The sequence below is a fragment of the Lepisosteus oculatus genome, chromosome 27 (assembly GCF_040954835.1).
Source record: "Lepisosteus oculatus isolate fLepOcu1 chromosome 27, fLepOcu1.hap2, whole genome shotgun sequence".
Lineage (NCBI taxonomy): Eukaryota > Metazoa > Chordata > Actinopteri > Semionotiformes > Lepisosteidae > Lepisosteus > Lepisosteus oculatus.
Window position 1 is genome coordinate 8,865,012 of NC_090722.1, and position 18,868 is coordinate 8,883,879.

Below are 18,868 nucleotides of genomic sequence, written 5' to 3' on the forward strand. Positions count from 1 at the left end.
TTATGGTATCATTCTTGTATTTTGCATTTCATTTTATAATAATAAAAAAAAGAAATCAGACAATAAAAAAAACAAATGTGACCAGGATTCTCTGACTCTATGAGTCAGCTTGCAATACTAAGGTAAGGTTGAGATTTGTCAATCAGACCCCCTTTGGTTCCTAGTGACACAGGAAATTCTGTGACTTCTCTGGAGTATGCAGGCCTTTTTTTACTACAGAAAGGTCTATAGGTCTCGTTAGCTGGTTTGTACTTTCTAATTTTTACTATGTGAGAACAGGGTACTTAATAATCAATTCCAAATTGTGAGGATATGTGTGCAATAAAATGGTTTGCTCTAAAATTGAATTGAAAATGTGTAAATGGTTGAAAAAAAGGAATGAACAGAAATAAGGGAAATCCCAACCACTTGAGAAAGTGAAGATGACTTGAATGTTATTTCCATAAATAGACGCAGCTAAAAATGATATTGACCTATCCTTTTGGAAGAACAAAATTTTCACTCTGAGCAAATCCTAAGTACAAATAAAATATACATGTGTAAAGTGAGAAATTAGGAAATTCGGAATTTGCATTATGCTAAAATGTAAAATGGAAATGTTGGCACCAGAGTTAAAGATCTCACTCCCAGCCTCCATTCATAAAAGCTACTGTGACCGTTTAAGAAGTGTTGTGTGAATTAAGTATTGCAATTTGCTCTATGATTTCCACATGGCCCAATAATCTTATCTCCCCATTTTTATCTTAGTGAAATCTTGTCAAACACTTCCAGTTTCCAGAAGCCCAATATTCCTTTTCGCGTTTTTTATGCATTTTTTACATTGTAGAATATACACTCATATAGTTCAAACGTTTAAATAACAGCAGCTACTAGAAGTAGTGGTACAGAACTCTAGAACTGCCTTATATTTATACAGTACAACATTATTATGTCAATATTTCTTATCATTCAGAAATGCAGGAATGCTATAGACTGTAACGCAGAGAAGTGACTCACTCCTTACACTTAGTCAGAGAGGTAAATATTTGTGAATGTTATTTCTAAAGCATCTTACTTAAATGTTTTTGTGCATTTGGTTAAATAAGGCAACGCAGTTCTGATATGCAGAACAAGAAAATAGGGCTCCTTATCTTATTTCTATTACAACTAGAATGTATGATGAATATGTGAAGAAAATAAGATTAACCTCGATCAATGTTGGCTGAAGGTAAACCAGGAAGACTGTGAAAGTCTGAAAAGTCCAACATTTCAAAACAAACCACTTCTCATAAGTAAAAAAAAAAAACATAAGGAAGCTTACAAAGCATAGCAGGTTGTTTAGCTTTTCCTGTTAATTTGGTAATCAAAACCTACACGAACCAGCTGTTTTCAGAAAGTACCCAGTTCATCAGCTTCAACATCATGGCCAGTTTGTGCCAGAAACATACTGCACGTTTTGTAAAAGAACACCTCCTGTTTTTATTTTCAACTGGAGGATGAATCAGATGGATGTGTTTTTGATAGTTTGCAGTCAAACGACGTCAAAAGAAGCTTATTTCTTTTGGTTTGTAAACAAATCCTTCTGTATACTACAGTAGGAGTAGCAGTGTCTGGGATTGAAAGTTACCTTTGTCCAAATCCGGGTTATACCCAGAAGAAGGCTTCACAGCCAAAACAGTGTGTCTCTTTTCTTTTCAGCATGAAATAAACCTTTACTGGTTCCTTAAATCCAAGCTAGACTCCAATTCTAGAATAACGCATTCTTAACAGCTGTTGCAACCATGAAGGTTTTGATTTTCATTTGTGTGGTATCATAGAGTATCATGTGTTGTGATACCATGACTTACTATAAAACCACTCACTTGTACGGTTCATGGTCCTTCAAATGTTTTGAGGAAGAATTTAAATTTAAGTTAGCCAGCAAAGTCATAGTATATTATATTAATTTGTGTACAATATACTACCAGTATTATGCTCCTTGTATTAAAGTTGAATAGAAAATTTACAGTCCTGGGGAGTTGCAAAGTAGTGCATGTACACAACACGAAAATGAAAAGGTGTACTGTGTATTTTGAAATCTATTATTTCCATTTTATAAAGATATTAAAATGTTATGTTTTCATATTCTTTAAATAACAGAGAGAAGGGTGCCAGGAAGTGACAATTGTTTGATCAAATATGGTCAGTCAGGAACTGAAAAAAAAAAAGAAAAACTGCAATTATCTGAATAAATCTTTACTTCTTGTGATTTTGGATTGATGTCTTCCTAGTTGTGTCAGGCTGAGAGTCATTAATACAGTATCAATGATACAAGTAAGGGCCTTGTTTTGTCTTGCGTGGCTCGGAGCTTTCTGCATAAGTTGAATTCATCAGAACAAAATGAGCAATTTTTTCTATAAATAAAGAAAGAGCAAAGTGATGCCCAAACACTGAAACATCTATTGATGTCAGTTGGGATTTTTCTTAATTTGGTAATCAAAACCTACACGAACCAGCTGTTTTCAGAAAGTACCCAGTTCATCAGCTTCAACATCATGGCCAGTTTGTGCCAGAAACATACTGCACGTTTTGTAAAAGAACACCTCCTGTTTTTATTTTCAACTGGAGGATGAATCAGATGGATGTGTTTTTGATAGTTTGCAGTCAAAGGACGTCAAAAGAAGCTTATTTCTTTTGGTTTGTAAACAAATCCTTCTGTATACTACAGTAGGAGTAGCAGTGTCTGGGATTGAAAGTTACCTTTGTCCAAATCCGGGTTATACCCAGAAGAAGGCTTCACAGCCAAAACAGTGTGTCTCTTTTCTTTTCAGCATGAAATAAACCTTTACTGGTTCCTTAAATCCAAGCTAGACTCCAATTCTAGAATAACGCATTCTTAACAGCTGTTGCAACCATGAAGGTTTTGATTTTCATTTGTGTGGTATCATAGAGTATCATGTGTTGTGATACCATGACTTACTATAAAACCACTCACTTGTACGGTTCATGGTCCTTCAAATGTTTTGAGGAAGAATTTAAATTTAAGTTAGCCAGCAAAGTCATAGTATATTATATTAATTTATGTACAATATACTACCAGTATTATGCTCCTTGTATTAAAGTTGAATAGAAAATTTACAGTCCTGGGGAGTTGCAAAGTAGTGCATGTACACAACACGAAAATGAAAAGGTGTACTGTGTATTTTGAAATCTATTATTTCCATTTTATAAAGATATTAAAATGTTATGTTTTCATATTCTTTAAATAACAGAGAGAAGGGTGCCAGGAAGTGACAATTGTTTGATCAAATATGGTCAGTCAGGAACTGAAAAAAAAAAAGAAAAACTGCAATTATCTGAATAAATCTTTACTTCTTGTGATTTTGGATTGATGTGTTCCTAGTTGTGTCAGGCTGAGAGTCATTAATACAGTATCAATGATACAAGTAAGGGCCTTGTTTTGTCTTGCGTGGCTCGGAGCTTTCTGCATAAGTTGAATTCATCAGAACAAAATGAGCAATTTTTTCTTTAAATAAAGAAAGAGCAAAGTGATGCCCAAACACTGAAACATCTATTGATGTCAGTTGGGATTTTTCTTTACTAAAAATTATAGATGTAGCACCCTGGGGGTTTTGATTTACAAGTAAAAGAACAAATTTACTGCCACTTTGTACTTCTGTTTTTCCACACACAAGCCCATGAGTGACTTACAAACTTGAAAAAAGCCAATCAAGCATACTGTATCTCATCCTGGGAAATGGTAGCCATCAAAGTTTACGAATCTTATAAAAGAATGAGTTGTCTGGTAAAAGAAATAGACTCCCTGCAATACATTTCTTATGACATCACTACATCTCCCTATTTATTGCATCACTGTTTTCACCAGAAACATCGCCACTTCTGTGAAATGCACTTGCTGAAACAGGAGAAGTGACTGTATCACAGCCAACTCCCAAAATACTGGTAGTGGACAAGAAAATTGAAACACATGAGGAAATATGGGACACAAAGTATTTTGAAAGCAAGTGCTTCCACACAGGTGTTATTCATCTGCTAATTAAACAAATAATTCCCAGCATGCTTAGGGTCATGTATAGAAATGTTGGACAGGCCCGGGTGCCTATAATTATGGCAAGAAAGGAATTATAGTATCTGTGCATCAGTGCATTTGAAATGCAAAACAAGCATTTGGCAAAACAAGCAACACAACTGTAATTCAACTGACCACAAATTTTGGTCAGATGAATCATCCTTCTCTCTGTTTTTGACAAATGGAGTGCACATGTACAGTAAGACCTACAGCCAAAGATTTTGATGGTTCACTACTTGATGATGAGCACTCAGAACAAGTTCCTTACTCTATGTTGCAGCACATCTTTCCTGCCTTTCCTAAAGGGGTGTTTTCCAGGATGACAGTGTCCCCATCAACAGAACACATGTCGTTGACCAGTGGTTAGATGACCCAATCAAAACCCGACTGAGCATTTATGGCGTAATCTGGAAAGACTCATACAATAGAATTTTCCACCTCCATCAGTCAGGTGTGAGTTGATTGACTTTTTTTATGGAAGAATGGTACTACAGTACATCTGTTCTGCAGAATTGCAGCTGCTGGTAGACTGTATACAATAACACCATACTAGCTGCACGTACTGTACACAGTGGCTTTACATTGGTGTTTCCATTTTTTGTCCACTATCTGTATGTCATTAATTATTAAATGGAATGTGGAATACTGCAGCTTAGCTGTTTTCTAAAGGGATTGATTCTGAGGGATTGTGGTTTACACATTAACTATAAAATTAAATGGCAATCAAGTAACCAACCTTAAGCAAACAAGGAAATACATATCCATAGCTAAATTCTTCAGGTTTGTAATGTTCTGTTGCATACACTGCTATCGGTAAAATTTCCCTTTACTTTTTTTAAGAATTCCTTCATTTGCAGCTGAATATATTTAAAGCAGTTAAGAAGAAAGGTATCAATGTTGCTTAATACAATACTAGGTGCTTTATTCAACTGAAAGCTACTCCCTAAGTACAAACAAGAGGACACTAAAGTGTGTAACAACAGGATTGAAGGCTGCTTTAAGACAATAACACAGAGGAGAGAACGCTGTTCTAGTCTAAGGTATTTTTATGGTTTTTATGATTTGTGAATCATATATGCGAGACATCCGTGGGAACATTTTGACTTCCCAGATTGGGTGGTACAGTATACAGTATTGCAACATTTTTTTCTTCCCACTTTAAAAAAAAATAAGTTATGCTGAAAGACAGGTGCATTGGAACAGATAGATCAGTGAATTTGTGACAAACATTCAGGTCACGTATCAACCAAGATACCTGGCCTTATTTTTAAATACCCTAATTGGAACCTTTTTCACGTGAACCACAGCGCTGGTAAAAAGTGAAAATCAAATCCCTTTATCCAGGGTCACGGGGAAGCTGGAGCCTATCCTGGCAAGCAATGGGCACAATGGAGAATACACCCTGGATGGGACGCCAGTCCATCGCAAGGTACACACAGACGCAGACACAAACACACACACTCTTATCAAGGCCAGTTTCTTCAAGAAGCCAATTAACCTACCAGCACGTCTTTGGACAGATAACTGATAGGCTGAAGCTTCAAGTCCCTGCTGCAGACACTGTCACTGTAACCTTGCGCAAAGCACTGAAATGTACCCATCCATTGGAGGAGTCACAAACTCTTTAGTCTGTTTGAAATCAAGTAAACTCTGGCTGGGTGATTGCTTTGGCTCTGGTATAGATCTGAGCATGGGTACACAGATAAATATTTTAGCCTTGGGAGGGTCTTCAGAAGAGTTTCAAAAGAAATCTGAAGAAACATTGTTTGGAGACAGTATGTGTTATAAAGTTAGTGCAGATGTTCAAAATCTCAGCAAATAAGATTATGACATAACTGTAGATATTCCTCAGTGCAAATGCAAGCTGGCCAGTATATCTTTTGAATATGACTTATTTTAATGTCTGGATGGAAAACAATTATGGAAACATCTGACCTTCAGTAAATAGACTCTAAAATTAGCAAGGATAAGAACAAAAAAAATCTCCAGGGCTTCAGAAATTTGTTTAACAAGGAACATACCTCCATCTATTGGGCATTCACTAAATTGCACTTTCACATTAAATTTAAAGGCAATGGTTTACGGACCATCTGGTTGGATTCTCATTAAACATGTGGTTATAACTAATTCTGTTTTTCCCCATACTAGGATTAATGTTTATGTAAGGAGTGTTTTTGTCTTAGGAACCTCTTTCCAACAAACCTCTTAATAAAGATCACTAATACATCAACAAAAATCTCACAGATCTTTGCAAATACTTAGCTGCTATTAAAGATGGGTTATTTAAAGCTACAGGACAGTCAGATGAATCTACAAGCACAGAGTTTAACAGCTCCACTGTGTACTTTCACAAGTATATGGTTAAAAAACAAAAGTTACTCTCCACTCATGGGCAGAATTTAAGGATAGCCCTTTGTGTGAAATTCCTTTATATAAGAGTTATCAACTAAAATATTTGGAGTGTCCTAAAGGTATTACAACATCTAGAATTTTAGACAGAACAACTCCCACCCCCTCAGTATAGCTCTCATTCATCAGCTCCTACCAGCTTAGAGTCTAAACATATTCTGAACCCTTTCTACTCTTATAAAGCTCTTAATTAACTTAGAGGTGTGTCTAATTCCATGCAGAGCCAATCACATCAGCTCCTTTCCCTCACATGACTCTTCTTCTCTCCCTGCAAGTGATAATTACTCATTTAGAACAGCTGAAGTTCGATAGCTGGCCATCCTGACACCCAGCCAGGCCCAAATTCTCATCAGCTTTAAGCCTGAGAATACGATGTATCTTGGTATGATAACAATAAAATTGTATGATTAGAGTCGATTGTGTAATAAATAACCTGTCCCTATCACTTCTACAACAGTAGAATTTGTGATTGCAATAATAATAAATAAAAACAAAAAAGAAGAGCAGCATAATGAAAATAATGATAAGAACACTTATCATTATTTAATGATAATTGCATGTAATTACCATAAATTATTTCATATTGCATGTAATAATCCTTCACAAGTTTCCTCCTTGCTGGGCAGCTCAATTTGAAGGGACAACCTGTTATACATTTCACCACCTTATCACTGACTTAACCATACTAGAGATGTTATGGCTTTATAAAATGTTTTTTTTTTTTAATCCTTCACCTGGTTTGTGCCTCAATACCACTTTATCCCAGGGTTATTTTAAAAGCTCCTTGCTCTTTTGGGGGAATGTGTGCTTGAAATCCAGGAATTGACTGCGGCACCCACAGAGAAAGGTGTATGTATTCTGAAGCCACGTGAACTACTATTACTGGATTTCAATTTGTGTGGTTCATTAAGGTAAATTTATACACCTAAATTAATTTAAGATGCCTAAGACATTTGCACAGCAGTGTGTCTCAAAAGCTTTCAACAAAATGCAATTAAAACTAAATAAAAAGGAAATTAATTACAAGAAAAGGACCATACTAAATAAAACCTCTTCTAACCTCTGTTCCTCAAAAATAAATTAGCTATTACAAAGTGGGTCAATACATTGATAATATGGCACTTCCTGCGAAGTACTCAGAGCATGAAGGGAGCAATCAGCATGGACTACAAATACTGTATAGATACTGTACTTATCTTCTATAAGTGGAAAGCTGAGATGTCTGTTTTGAACTGCTGTACATTTATCAATCAAATAAACATCCATCATTATGCAATGTAAATTGCAATTAACATGGTTACTTCAAATGTTGTGGTCCTGCAGATGCAGCCATTCAAAATGCACAGAACAGCCCCGTACCACGCAAAATTACCCACAGTGCACTGCGGTGTACCGCGGTACATGATTTGGCTGGCCAAAATGACCAACAGGGGCAGTTGTGGTTTCATTGATTATTACTGAAACAATTTAATCATTTAATCTCTTTACCATGCATGTTTTAATCCACTTAGTATTGAGTATTTATATGGAATTTTACAACGGGAAATTTTAGTAGCTGAGCATAAAAAGAAGAAGAGCATAATGCTTCTGAAGGTCCTAAATGATATTTATTTGGGAACATAAACATTTTATGTAATCTGTATATGGCTCATATTGGTAGTTTAAATAAAAAATACACACCAGTATTCCACTTTCTTCCTAAACGTTTTAAGCATCAAAGTCTTTCATTCGGTTACATACTGTGGTTATTTTAGAAATGTTTTTGCATGCTCCTTCTGACTATATTAAGTTAATATACTTCGTAAAAAGTTATTATGTTTTAACCATTTCTGTGAATACTTACAGTACACTAGTTATTGTAGTAATAAAACGCATACTTTCTAGAATGTCTGCATCTGTATGTGTTAAACATAGAAAATGTGTTCTCGGTTTATGACTATTGATGTTTTCTTTTTTCAGAATCATCAGAGTTTTCCAATAATTATTTACATTTTCATTGCTTGAGAATGCAGCAGAGTATGTTAAAATGTACTGTAACAGTAAATACTGCAACTGTCAACGCGTGAGAGCACAGAGAAGATCTTATCTTTCAGACACAATACATGCTTTTGGTATTCTGAAGGTTACACAAAGATGACTAGAAAACAATTTCTTTTTTACTGCCCTCTTCACTGCAGTCTCCCTGTGACATCTTGAGAGTTTCAAAAGTTGCTGCTGCCAAGTTTCCAGTTGTCAACATCAGTGAAATTCAGTTTGTTTATTCAGCATCTGTGCTGTGCTGTGCGGCTCTCCTGTCTCCCGGCTCGACACATATTTATTAATTCAACAGCCTACAGAAGTTTCAATGAACTCTTACACCTGGGTCAGAGTCATACAGTATGTGCTTGAGAGAGCACTTGATTTTAGCCATGTAGAGATGAGCACTAAATAAAATGCTATCTAGAGCATTACTCCTTCAAGCTACCAAGTACAAACCCAAAGCCTTTTTTAAGAATCTCACAAAACAATTCTCTTACAAGGCTGTTTTTATGTTTGTATTATGCAAATAATTATTTCATAATAAACTTGTAAGACAGTAACTAATTATACATAAGCCTCACATTTTAGTCAGTAAATGGCTCCGGTAGTCCAACATTCCTTCTTAGGTGATCTGATTCAAATACTGTATTAAAAAAAATGTCAAAGGAATTGTTTGATATGATCTATAACCATGTTACTTTCCTTTATCATGTTATGTTCAGTGTACTTCTTTATCATGTCATATTCAGTGTACTGCCTGTATTCTTTTTGCCATTATTGTGTTTCCTCTGAGAATCCTTGCATTTTGCCTTTATACAATATACATTTCATATTAAACAGTTTCTTTTTAAGCACGCATTTAGTCATGTTTCCTAGGTTTCGACTATTCTCAATTGTTCGATGACTTTGTCTCTTACCTGTTCAACGCCTTTTGCTTTGAGTGGACAGCAACCACTGTGTGTATGTCACCTGGGATAAAAACAACACACGGTATGCCTAATACACTGTATCATGATGGATTCGCATTGGTGAATATGAATTAGATCACTTGGGAGTTCATAAACTCATCTATGCCTAAGGGAAAGAAAGAAGACAAAGGGAAGATAGGGGTGCAAGACCTCAGCTAAGGCATGGAATGCTTGCCTCAGGGGAGACTGTTAGCTTCATAAAGAGCTGAACAGTGTTATTTAACAGTTCAGGAGGAGGTTGAGTTCTAGACTTCCACTCTCACTACAGACTGTAGTGAGAATGGAAGTCTAATAATAATTAATACCCCCAAAACCTCTCGGACATTTTTGGAGCATTACTGCAGAATTTATTTGCTTCAGTCAGATAAAAAAGCTCATTCTGATCTTTTCTTTCTTACCATACCATGTGTGATAGCAGTCTGAAAACAGCTGCAAATGTTATTTTTGATACACAAATACGTCGGAGGCAAAGAGTGTAGACTTCTTCAGAATCCACAGTGAAAAACAAACTAGAAGACACAAGTGGAAGCTATGGAGAAGCACACATATCACAGTGTAAAGGAAAAACTACTCATCCATTTTGATTTATTAGTTTCTGTCAAAGAAATGGCTGGGCGAGATCCTCACTGCTAGAAAACAAATGAGAAAGATAAAACAAATGGTCACCTTTCATTGTTACTGTACCTCTCTTATATTTTAATCTCGTAGAAAGCAGACAGTTGTGAACAATGTACTGTATGCTCAGTACAAACTAATTAGTTTGGCTTGGTTAATGTCTTTTTGGTTTCACACCAAGATCCAGGTTGATTCACCTATGAATCATGCACCATCTTGCCAGTTTGTGAAAAACATGGAAACTCTCTGCTGTCTGGAAACTTGGTAACAAGGCACCAGTAAACAAAGGAGAGATAGCAATTAGGGAGGAAATGATGGGACCCATCTGTTACCTACAGGGCCTCGTAAATGAAGGGCTAAAGTTCGAGTGTGCATAAAGCAGAAGATGTATTGTTTTGAATGTTCAGCAATGATTTTCTCTAGTTATTTCATTCGGATTTTTTGCAAACAAAAATAAAAAAGCTTGCTCAAATGGTTTACTTTATGGTTCGCATTTCAAATCACATTGAAAAGAATATCTGAGAACATATACATCTTTAAGTAACAAAACTCTGTTTTATAAGAAAACAAATACCAATCATCTGAGATGTGATCATTTCAAAATGATCCCGTAAAACAAATGCCAGAAAACATCCCAGAAGACAGTGCCACAGAAAAATTGAAAAAGATGAAGTGGCAAAATACAGGAATTTGTTCAAAATGTAACACACATAAAGGATCACTATTGCGCTTATTATGATATTGTCAGCACATACAGTCATTCTGGTACCTCAGGTGCAGTACCTAAATATCTCAGTTCCACTTACTGTACTCCCATTATGTATCCTTGGTAATTTATCAAAGGGTAAAGTAGCAATTCAATATAAAAAAACTTTTTTGACTCTCTGTATTATTGCTAAAAAAATAATATTGTGAAAATGGGTGGACAGTACAGGACCGTTATACAAAGAATGGATTAAATTGGCTGTATCACAAGTTAAATTTGAAAAGATTTCATATAATTTACAGGGGAAACTTAATGAGTATAGGAATGTTTGGGGCTCATTAGAGACATACTTGAATGGCACTGGATGTTAAGAGTATTAGTAGCAAGTTTTTGAATATTTCTTTGTGAATGTAAGATTTTTTGTGTTATTATCTAAAAAAAAAGGGGAAAAAAAGAAGTCCTCCAAAGTTAGGTTGAAAAGAAATATGTCTGTTATTCCTGTATGTTGCTTTTAATGTATGCCAGAAATACAGGTCAAGGGCACAAAAGGTCTGTAAAATGTGGGCAAAACCTACTGTAAAGACAGTGTCTCGTAAAACGATATGCTGTACAGTATATTCACTTGGTCAGCGAATTTCTCAACTGATTGACAACTTCTAGCAAAGGAGCAAGAGAAAGTTAATTCCACATTGAAAAGCAGAAAGATGAAACAGTGGTTTGCCTAGGGAGCTTTCTTTAGGTGTTAGCAATCTTATTCCTGTAACAATAAACGTGTGGCAAAGGCCAAGCAAACATGATTGAATAAAAATCATGAAAGTCCTTTTAGAACAACATTAAGAGTCTTGTATGGAGACCTGAGAAATCACTGGAAAACATTTAATGAATGAGAGGAGTCTTCCAATAATCTCCCAACAGCTTTGCAGAGAAACCCTTCCTGTTCCCACACCTGCATTTTCGGTGTTCACTAACATATACGCTACCACCGGCAATGACACACAGGAGGCAGCTCATTAAGCTGTCTGCTCGTTTAAACATTCTATTTTCAATAAGAGCTGTGTCCAATACAGGCACTTATGTACGGGTCTACCATCATTATAAAGGTCAGTACCGAGGAAGACACTATCAAAAAACGAACAGTCTGAGTAATTAAGTGGTGTCGTATTGGTTTTATTTTCATGTTAGGAAAAAAACAGATAAGTAAATGTAATCATCAACGAAACCATTTGGCCTATCTAAGATCACTATATGAGTAAATGTTAAGTGATTCTATGTCAGCATGCCAGAATATCAGGCTCTGCACATAATTACATAGATAGGTAATTATTCTATGAGTTAATAATTCTATGTTTAAAAAGAAGGCTGATATGCCCATTATGAAACAGCACGCAGTAAAGTATAATTTCCCTGATGTCCTAAAGGATAATATTTATTATTTTAGGAAGCAATGCACTAGTACTGTATTTGTCACTTTGCAATACAATGATTTTGTATAGTGTAGTGTATTTCACGTCATGAGATTTTTTTGCACATGCCAGTTACAATCACTTAAAGCACATTGAAAAAGTCAGCAGTGGATTTCATTATAGTTTTGGTGAGATGCCTCTCCTGAATTCATATCTGTAATCAGTTCATAATCTACACTGCCCATTACTTTGTCAGCAAGATTTACAGTCAGATCTGCAGAGTAAATCAAGGTAATTTGCTTTTGATGATCTGCATCATGAAAACTATTTAAACCACGTTGTGCAAGACATGAAAATTAAGCTCTGCTCACAGCCTTTAAATACACTTAATATTAGTTAAAGAACATTCTTCAGTAGTATTTAACATTCTTTACGCAGTCATAATATCCCTTAATAATGTTTTAAAGAATGTTATTTTTACATTATTTTGTAGCCAGAGTAAACAAAAACACAGACACTTAATTAATAGATATGTAATCAATACAAAATACATCTTAGGGAAGCACCATTAGAAATTAAATACAAACACAAAAATACTGTATAATCTGTTTAAGAATGGGTTCCTTGCAACCTGAGATACAATATTTGAATGTTTTTATTTTGAAAACATTCAATGCAAAACTCAGAAGTTTAGATTTTTGTATTTTTTTAAGTACAATAATAGCCATAGGTGATTGTTGTGTTACCTATTAATTAATTAACATGCAAAGCAGTGAGAAAATGATTGAGTCAATAACATACCTTTCCTCTTAAAATGAGGCATCTGGAACAAAACATACTATTTTGATCTTTTTCAGTTAAGGCAACATTCATTTCATGGCATTTTAAAATTAGACATTGCACTAGATTTTATGCATTGTATGAATGTGACACGATTCATGAAGACCAATAAGATCCCCATAAAGATCCCCAGATCAAGAAACAAATGTCTAGTTGCCTGTCTCCAAAGTAGCAGATAAGGAGGTGGAAACTAAGAACAATCAATGAATCTTCAATGGATGTTAAAAATTCAAACGTCACTTGAACTCTCACATTAGGTGTGTGCATCCCATGACTTTTGGTTTTTGGTTCCATCTGAACTCTCTGTTACTTAATTAATTTTTCAGTTTAGTACATTATTTTCATCATGTTAGTTCCTTTACAGTTTTGGTAAAAGGCAGTTCTTTTCTGGAATCAGTCCAGAGAAGAGCAACCATTATAGAAGAGCCTCCATTCCCACATTCAAAGGTACTGTATGTCCAGTTCACTGACAAGCTAAGTTAATGGATCTTTTGATTTTGAATAGTAAAGACCATGGAGCACTTGAATCAGCAGAAATATGGACAAATTCAACCTAATGGACTTCTTCAGAACCAGCATTCAAACACAATCTGGTCATAAAGGTACTGAAAAAACAACAAAGTGAATAAATAAAGTAATTAAGCACTGTAGTCAGATGATAACCCACTAGGACTGGGAACTGGCATTTTACCTTCCAAATACTAGCTATTAAAGAAACCTGGAAATCTTATATTATCTTGCTCATTGCTTTATACTTAAACAATTACATTGAGGTGAAGAGGTCTCAACAGACCAATTTTAATTTAGTTGCACATATTTCCTGCTGCTTACATTTTTCATTTAAAATATACATTTTTATCAAATCAAGCGTTTACTTTCCGAGCAGCAGTCATGGCAGTTGAATCATTCTTGCCTCTTGTTGTGTGATGGGGGAGCTTTGCAATTGGTCTCCGAGAACGTCTCCCTCGGGAGCTGACAGCAGTGGTTTAAGCGGTGCTCGGTAGAGGAGGACAGGAAGAACATGATGATGGGCTCCAGGAAGACATTGCAAGTGCTGGTGAGAAGCGCCTCTCCCCTCCACTCGACGTTCTCATGCCGGATGAACCCCACCACATGGGAGAAGTTGTACGGCGCGAAACAAACCACGAAAACGATCAGTGTGGACACAGCCACTCTTATCACCCTGCGCTTCCTCCTGGTGTGCAGGCAGGACCTCACCACCAGCGCGATGCACCTGAAGTAGCAGAAGGACGTCACTAACAGGGGAATGAAGAACAGGACCACAGCCATCTCCAGACGCAGCGGAGCCAGGAAATCCAGCTGCTCTTTCGTGAAGTTGTTGTAGCAAGTCGAGGTATTGTCCGCGGAGGAAGAGATAAAAAGGTCTTCATCATTTTCCTGTACGGTTAATACCAAAGCCACATGGGTGATGACTATTGCCCAGAAAAACACACACACGAAACAGGAATTCTTGGCTTTCTTATATAGCTTGTAACTGATGGGGAAGGCGATGCTGAGATAGCGGCCCACACTTATCGATGTCAGGAAGAGTGTGCTGGCATAGATTGTGCTGAAGTGGAAGAAGTTATAAATTGGACACAAAAGAGCAGGAAGGGTCCAACTCTTTAACGTCTCCACTATTTTAATGGGCAGCCATAATACAAAGACTAAGTTAGCCAAGCAAAGATTTATGACATAAACGACATTGGGAGTGGTGCCTTCGGTCCTTGCTTTGTTGACAAAGGCAGCTAGCACTAGGATATTGGAAGGCAGGCCCAGCAGTAGTGTGAGAGAGTAGACAGTAAGAAAGAGATAATCTTTATGTTCAAGTTGACCTGGAGCCATATTAGAACATCACAAAACAAAACATATTTGTTGGGGTTCTGTATGCAGGCATTCTTAGTAACTGTGAAAATTGAATAAGGACTTCATAAATATATCATGTTGCAATATTCCATTTGGTTTAAAGTGTCTTCAGAACCTTTTGGCTTGTTTCCTTCTTAGGTACAGGTTTGTGTAGAGACTTTGTTGCTCAAAGAGATGGAAAACAGTTAAAAGATTCGCGTCAGAGTTGTAAGAATGTTTCTGCATCTGTTAATCATTGGCTGAAAAGGGTAATTCAACTTTACTTTCTAGATGTGCCAATTTGTCTTTTTTTTCCCTCTCAAATACACATGCAGTATATGGTGCTGTCAATCTGAAGAAAATGTTTTTCTGTTGAAGAGAACTGTTTTTTCAAGAAAATCCCATATTATTCTGTAAAACAGTCCATACATGTGCTGTAGAGATCTTGAAGTAAATTTCAGACTCTCTTCTGAATATGCAGATTCCTTCCAAAGTAGCTTCTTCACCTCATTCTCTTACATGACCTAGAAGATTCATACCACAGGTATTCAGACTTGTGCAGCTCATAACATCCCGGTGACAAAGTATTTTCAGATTCACTTTTAAACTTTTCTTTTCCATCCAGTAGAAGCTCCTTGTTTTACTAGCGACCTGATTAAGTCTAATCCATGTAAATATATTCCACAAGGCTAATACATCTCTTCATCAGATGCATTCCAGCAAAGTTGGCTTACAGATCAGATAGTAATCCTATTTCGTCTTTGCCTTTTGGATAAAAATCTTCTATCTTACGTGAAACCCTGACAGCGAGCAGCAATGTTGATATTCTTACTCATGGTTCTGTCTTATCACAAAATATGTTAAAATAGGTCTGCCCAAAAAATCTGTACTGCAGAATGAACAATAAATCCCAGCACTGAAGCTTAAGAGCTGTTGGTCACATCCTTTATTGTCTCTTCTCTGTGCCAAGTCATGCAGAACTAAATAATGAAACATGCCAATAAAATTCAGGCTTAAATAGAAGGTTTAATTACAGGTGGAGTGACACACAATGAGAAGCTAAGAAGCACCAGCATTATCTACCAGTTAGTGAAATGGCTCAGAATAAATGAGCTTTACAGGAAGCAATGGTCAGTGCATTCAAATAATTCAACAACACTCATATAGCAATAAAAGAAAAACATGTCCAATGCTGTAGCCTTTTGATAGATATATATTTGGTAATGGGAGTGCTGTGACGGTGCCAGTAACACTGATTAATTAGAACAAAAACAACTTAAAAGGATAAAGTTGTACTTTACTCTCTATCATATTTACAGCTTCTTGTACAGCTCCTTGTACAGTATACTGACAAAAAAATTGCCAGAACTTCTTACAGTGTTATCCCATTTAAAATATTGATTTACAATTCTGTAATTGTAGATTCACCATCTCAAATTAGGTCTTTGAATAGGAGAATCCCACTGTACCTGGCAGGTCTGCTTGTTGCCTACACACCTGCTTAATATGAATAAAAAGCAGTCTCGGGACTGAATTGCATTCCCCAAATCTGGGACTGAGACTTATATCTCTATTTATCAAAACTGCAGAGTCCATCTGTGTTTTTAAATCAAGGCTTAGAACTCATCTGTTCTCTTCAGCATTTTCTAAAATACAGCTATTTGTACCTTTTTTTTCTTTTTTTATGAACATCTTTATTTTTTTTGTGCTTTTTTTTGTCTACTGATAAATTCGTATTGTACTGGCAACAGCAGTCAGGACCTTTATGCTCTGTGAAAGGCAAGCTCCATATTCTACTGGGATTTCTATAACGATCTGTTTCCATTGATTACCCTTATTACAATATAATGGACAATTATATTATGCAGCTATCAAATGAACATGATTACTTGAGTTATCAGTCAGCCTTTTCTCATAAATTGTAGTTCCTCATAACAGACAGTTGGTGGAAGCATTTGACTTGAATCAAATAACCAGCCATTCTTGCCCAACATGCAATATGCTCTCAGCTTACTCTTGTAATACTTAACATCTGAAAGTGTTTACTTGTATATATTAGATAAAATGCTTTAAAACTTGTACTTCCATTCTGACAAAGTCATTTGTGCAGTTTAACATAGTAATGTTACCTTGTGACTATACTGCATTAAAATATTCTGTCGCATTGAAAAATAATGTGTTCTCCTCTTGTTCTCTGTTGAAAAAACATTTTAATGCACACTATTTAATGCTGAAAAATGTTGGTGTATACAACAGAATTATGCACATGTAGAAATCATACCTTTCCCATTATACCATTATACTGTATATGTTGTGATGAACATAATTATCACAAACCACAACTGAGCCACATTAATATTTGCAGGAGGAAAGGTGAAGACATTAAGTAGCCTAGAGACTGTCGCCAATTCCAGCTCGCAGAGCTCCAGGCTAATGTACAACAAACCTCACACCTATAACACCCTCAGACTTGTTTTGAGGGCACAGCACAATATACTGTGACCCCAATAGAAAACCCAAGGGATTTGTTATTACTGTTTTAATGATGTTGTGTATTAACCAAATTATACCCTCCCAGTTTTTAAAGCCTTATACATTTCTTTGTCATGATAAGACACAATTAAAATGGATTATTTAAAAATGCTAAATTTGGTTTTCCTTTCATATAAATCAAAACAGAGAAAGATGAGAAAAGCACACACACACAGTACACACAAGAAAGCAAGAATCTATGAAGTACAAAAAATTCCTTTAGCCTTCACTTTTGTGTTGAATTTGATTAATTGTCAAGATTGGTCTCTCCAGACAATTGCATTTATGATCATACAGTATATTTCAGACCCTTAAAACGTGAACCACAGACATCCATTCACACAGGGTGACTGTTCAGAGCACCAGCTCTCTTTCAGCGGTGTCTCAACACTGTGGTACAACACTGACTCTCAATCCAGCTTCTGTGGAATTGAGAATGTCAGTAGCTCATTCCATTGGCTGAGGGGTTTTGGTGTGAAGAAAGAAATGTTGTTTTAGGTTCCCCCTTCTGAGGCAGAAAATTTAATCACCCAGCTGCAGTGCGCTGGATGCAGAGTTGAGACTTAAGTTCCCTAAGAATGGCAAGAACTGTACTTCTGTTATTTCATTTTAATTTCTTTCTCTTCTAAAGTGGATTTAAGCAAAAACCTTTTCTTTCTCCAGTGAAAACTTTTAATTCTGTTTCAAATCTTTATTTAGAAATTAACTCCTGCACGCTCCGGAGCTCGCCAGAGATATAGGGGAGTTGTACATTAACTGGAGTATGGCAGGAAGTGGAAAGGAGTTATGAAACTCAAAGCAGGCGACAAAGGGGAGACGCTACAGGACCGGTGTCACAGAAGCTGGGTTGGTCTCCCCCAGAGGATGGTGTTTAGACACTATGCGAGGTGGCAAATCCAGAAAAAGGACCATAGACAGGGTTCAGGGGAGACACACAGGGTTTATTGGTGCTCACAATGAAGTAGGGAAGTTCGTACAGAAGTGCAGGGAATATCCGAAGACAAATGATATTTTCCTATTAAAATGTTTGAAAAGGATTCTTTCTTATATGATATTGGTGTTTGCCTCATGTAAAAGTCCTGGTCAGTTTTTCACCATTATGTCTGTGTGATTTTGCAGCTCTAAACTATCCCAGTTAGTGTATCTCAGCTAGTTATACAATTCAACCTTCACAAAAGGTGGAAATAAAGGAAGGGGACAGAAGAGTGAGCTCTCCTACTCCCCCTAGCGTCTCAAACTGCAGTGAATCAGCGTGACAATGCACACAGCCTGTACTGGACTTTCTCTGAGCACACTGCACAAGCCTACAGTAGTACAGTAATTACATCATTGAACCACAAGGATCTGGAGATGGTTCATTAAGAAGTTTCTGAATTATTATAACATATTTTTAGAGAGAATAAAAATTAAAAAGCTACATTTGGTTTTCCTTTTCAAATAAGAGAGAAATTCATCAAAAGATGACAATAAGAGCCCAATAGTA

The 18,868-nt window shown here is 36.2% G+C and overlaps 1 protein-coding gene across 1 annotated transcript; it reads right to left on the reverse strand.

Moving 5' to 3' along the window:
- Positions 1-13,911: 13,911 nt before the first annotated feature.
- LOC102687868 (free fatty acid receptor 2) lies at positions 13,912-14,853 on the reverse strand. Its single transcript, XM_006641646.2, has one exon. The coding sequence runs from the start codon at positions 14,851-14,853 to the stop codon at positions 13,912-13,914; it is 942 nt and encodes a 313-aa protein (XP_006641709.1).
- Between the last annotated feature and the right edge of the window lie 4,015 nt (positions 14,854-18,868).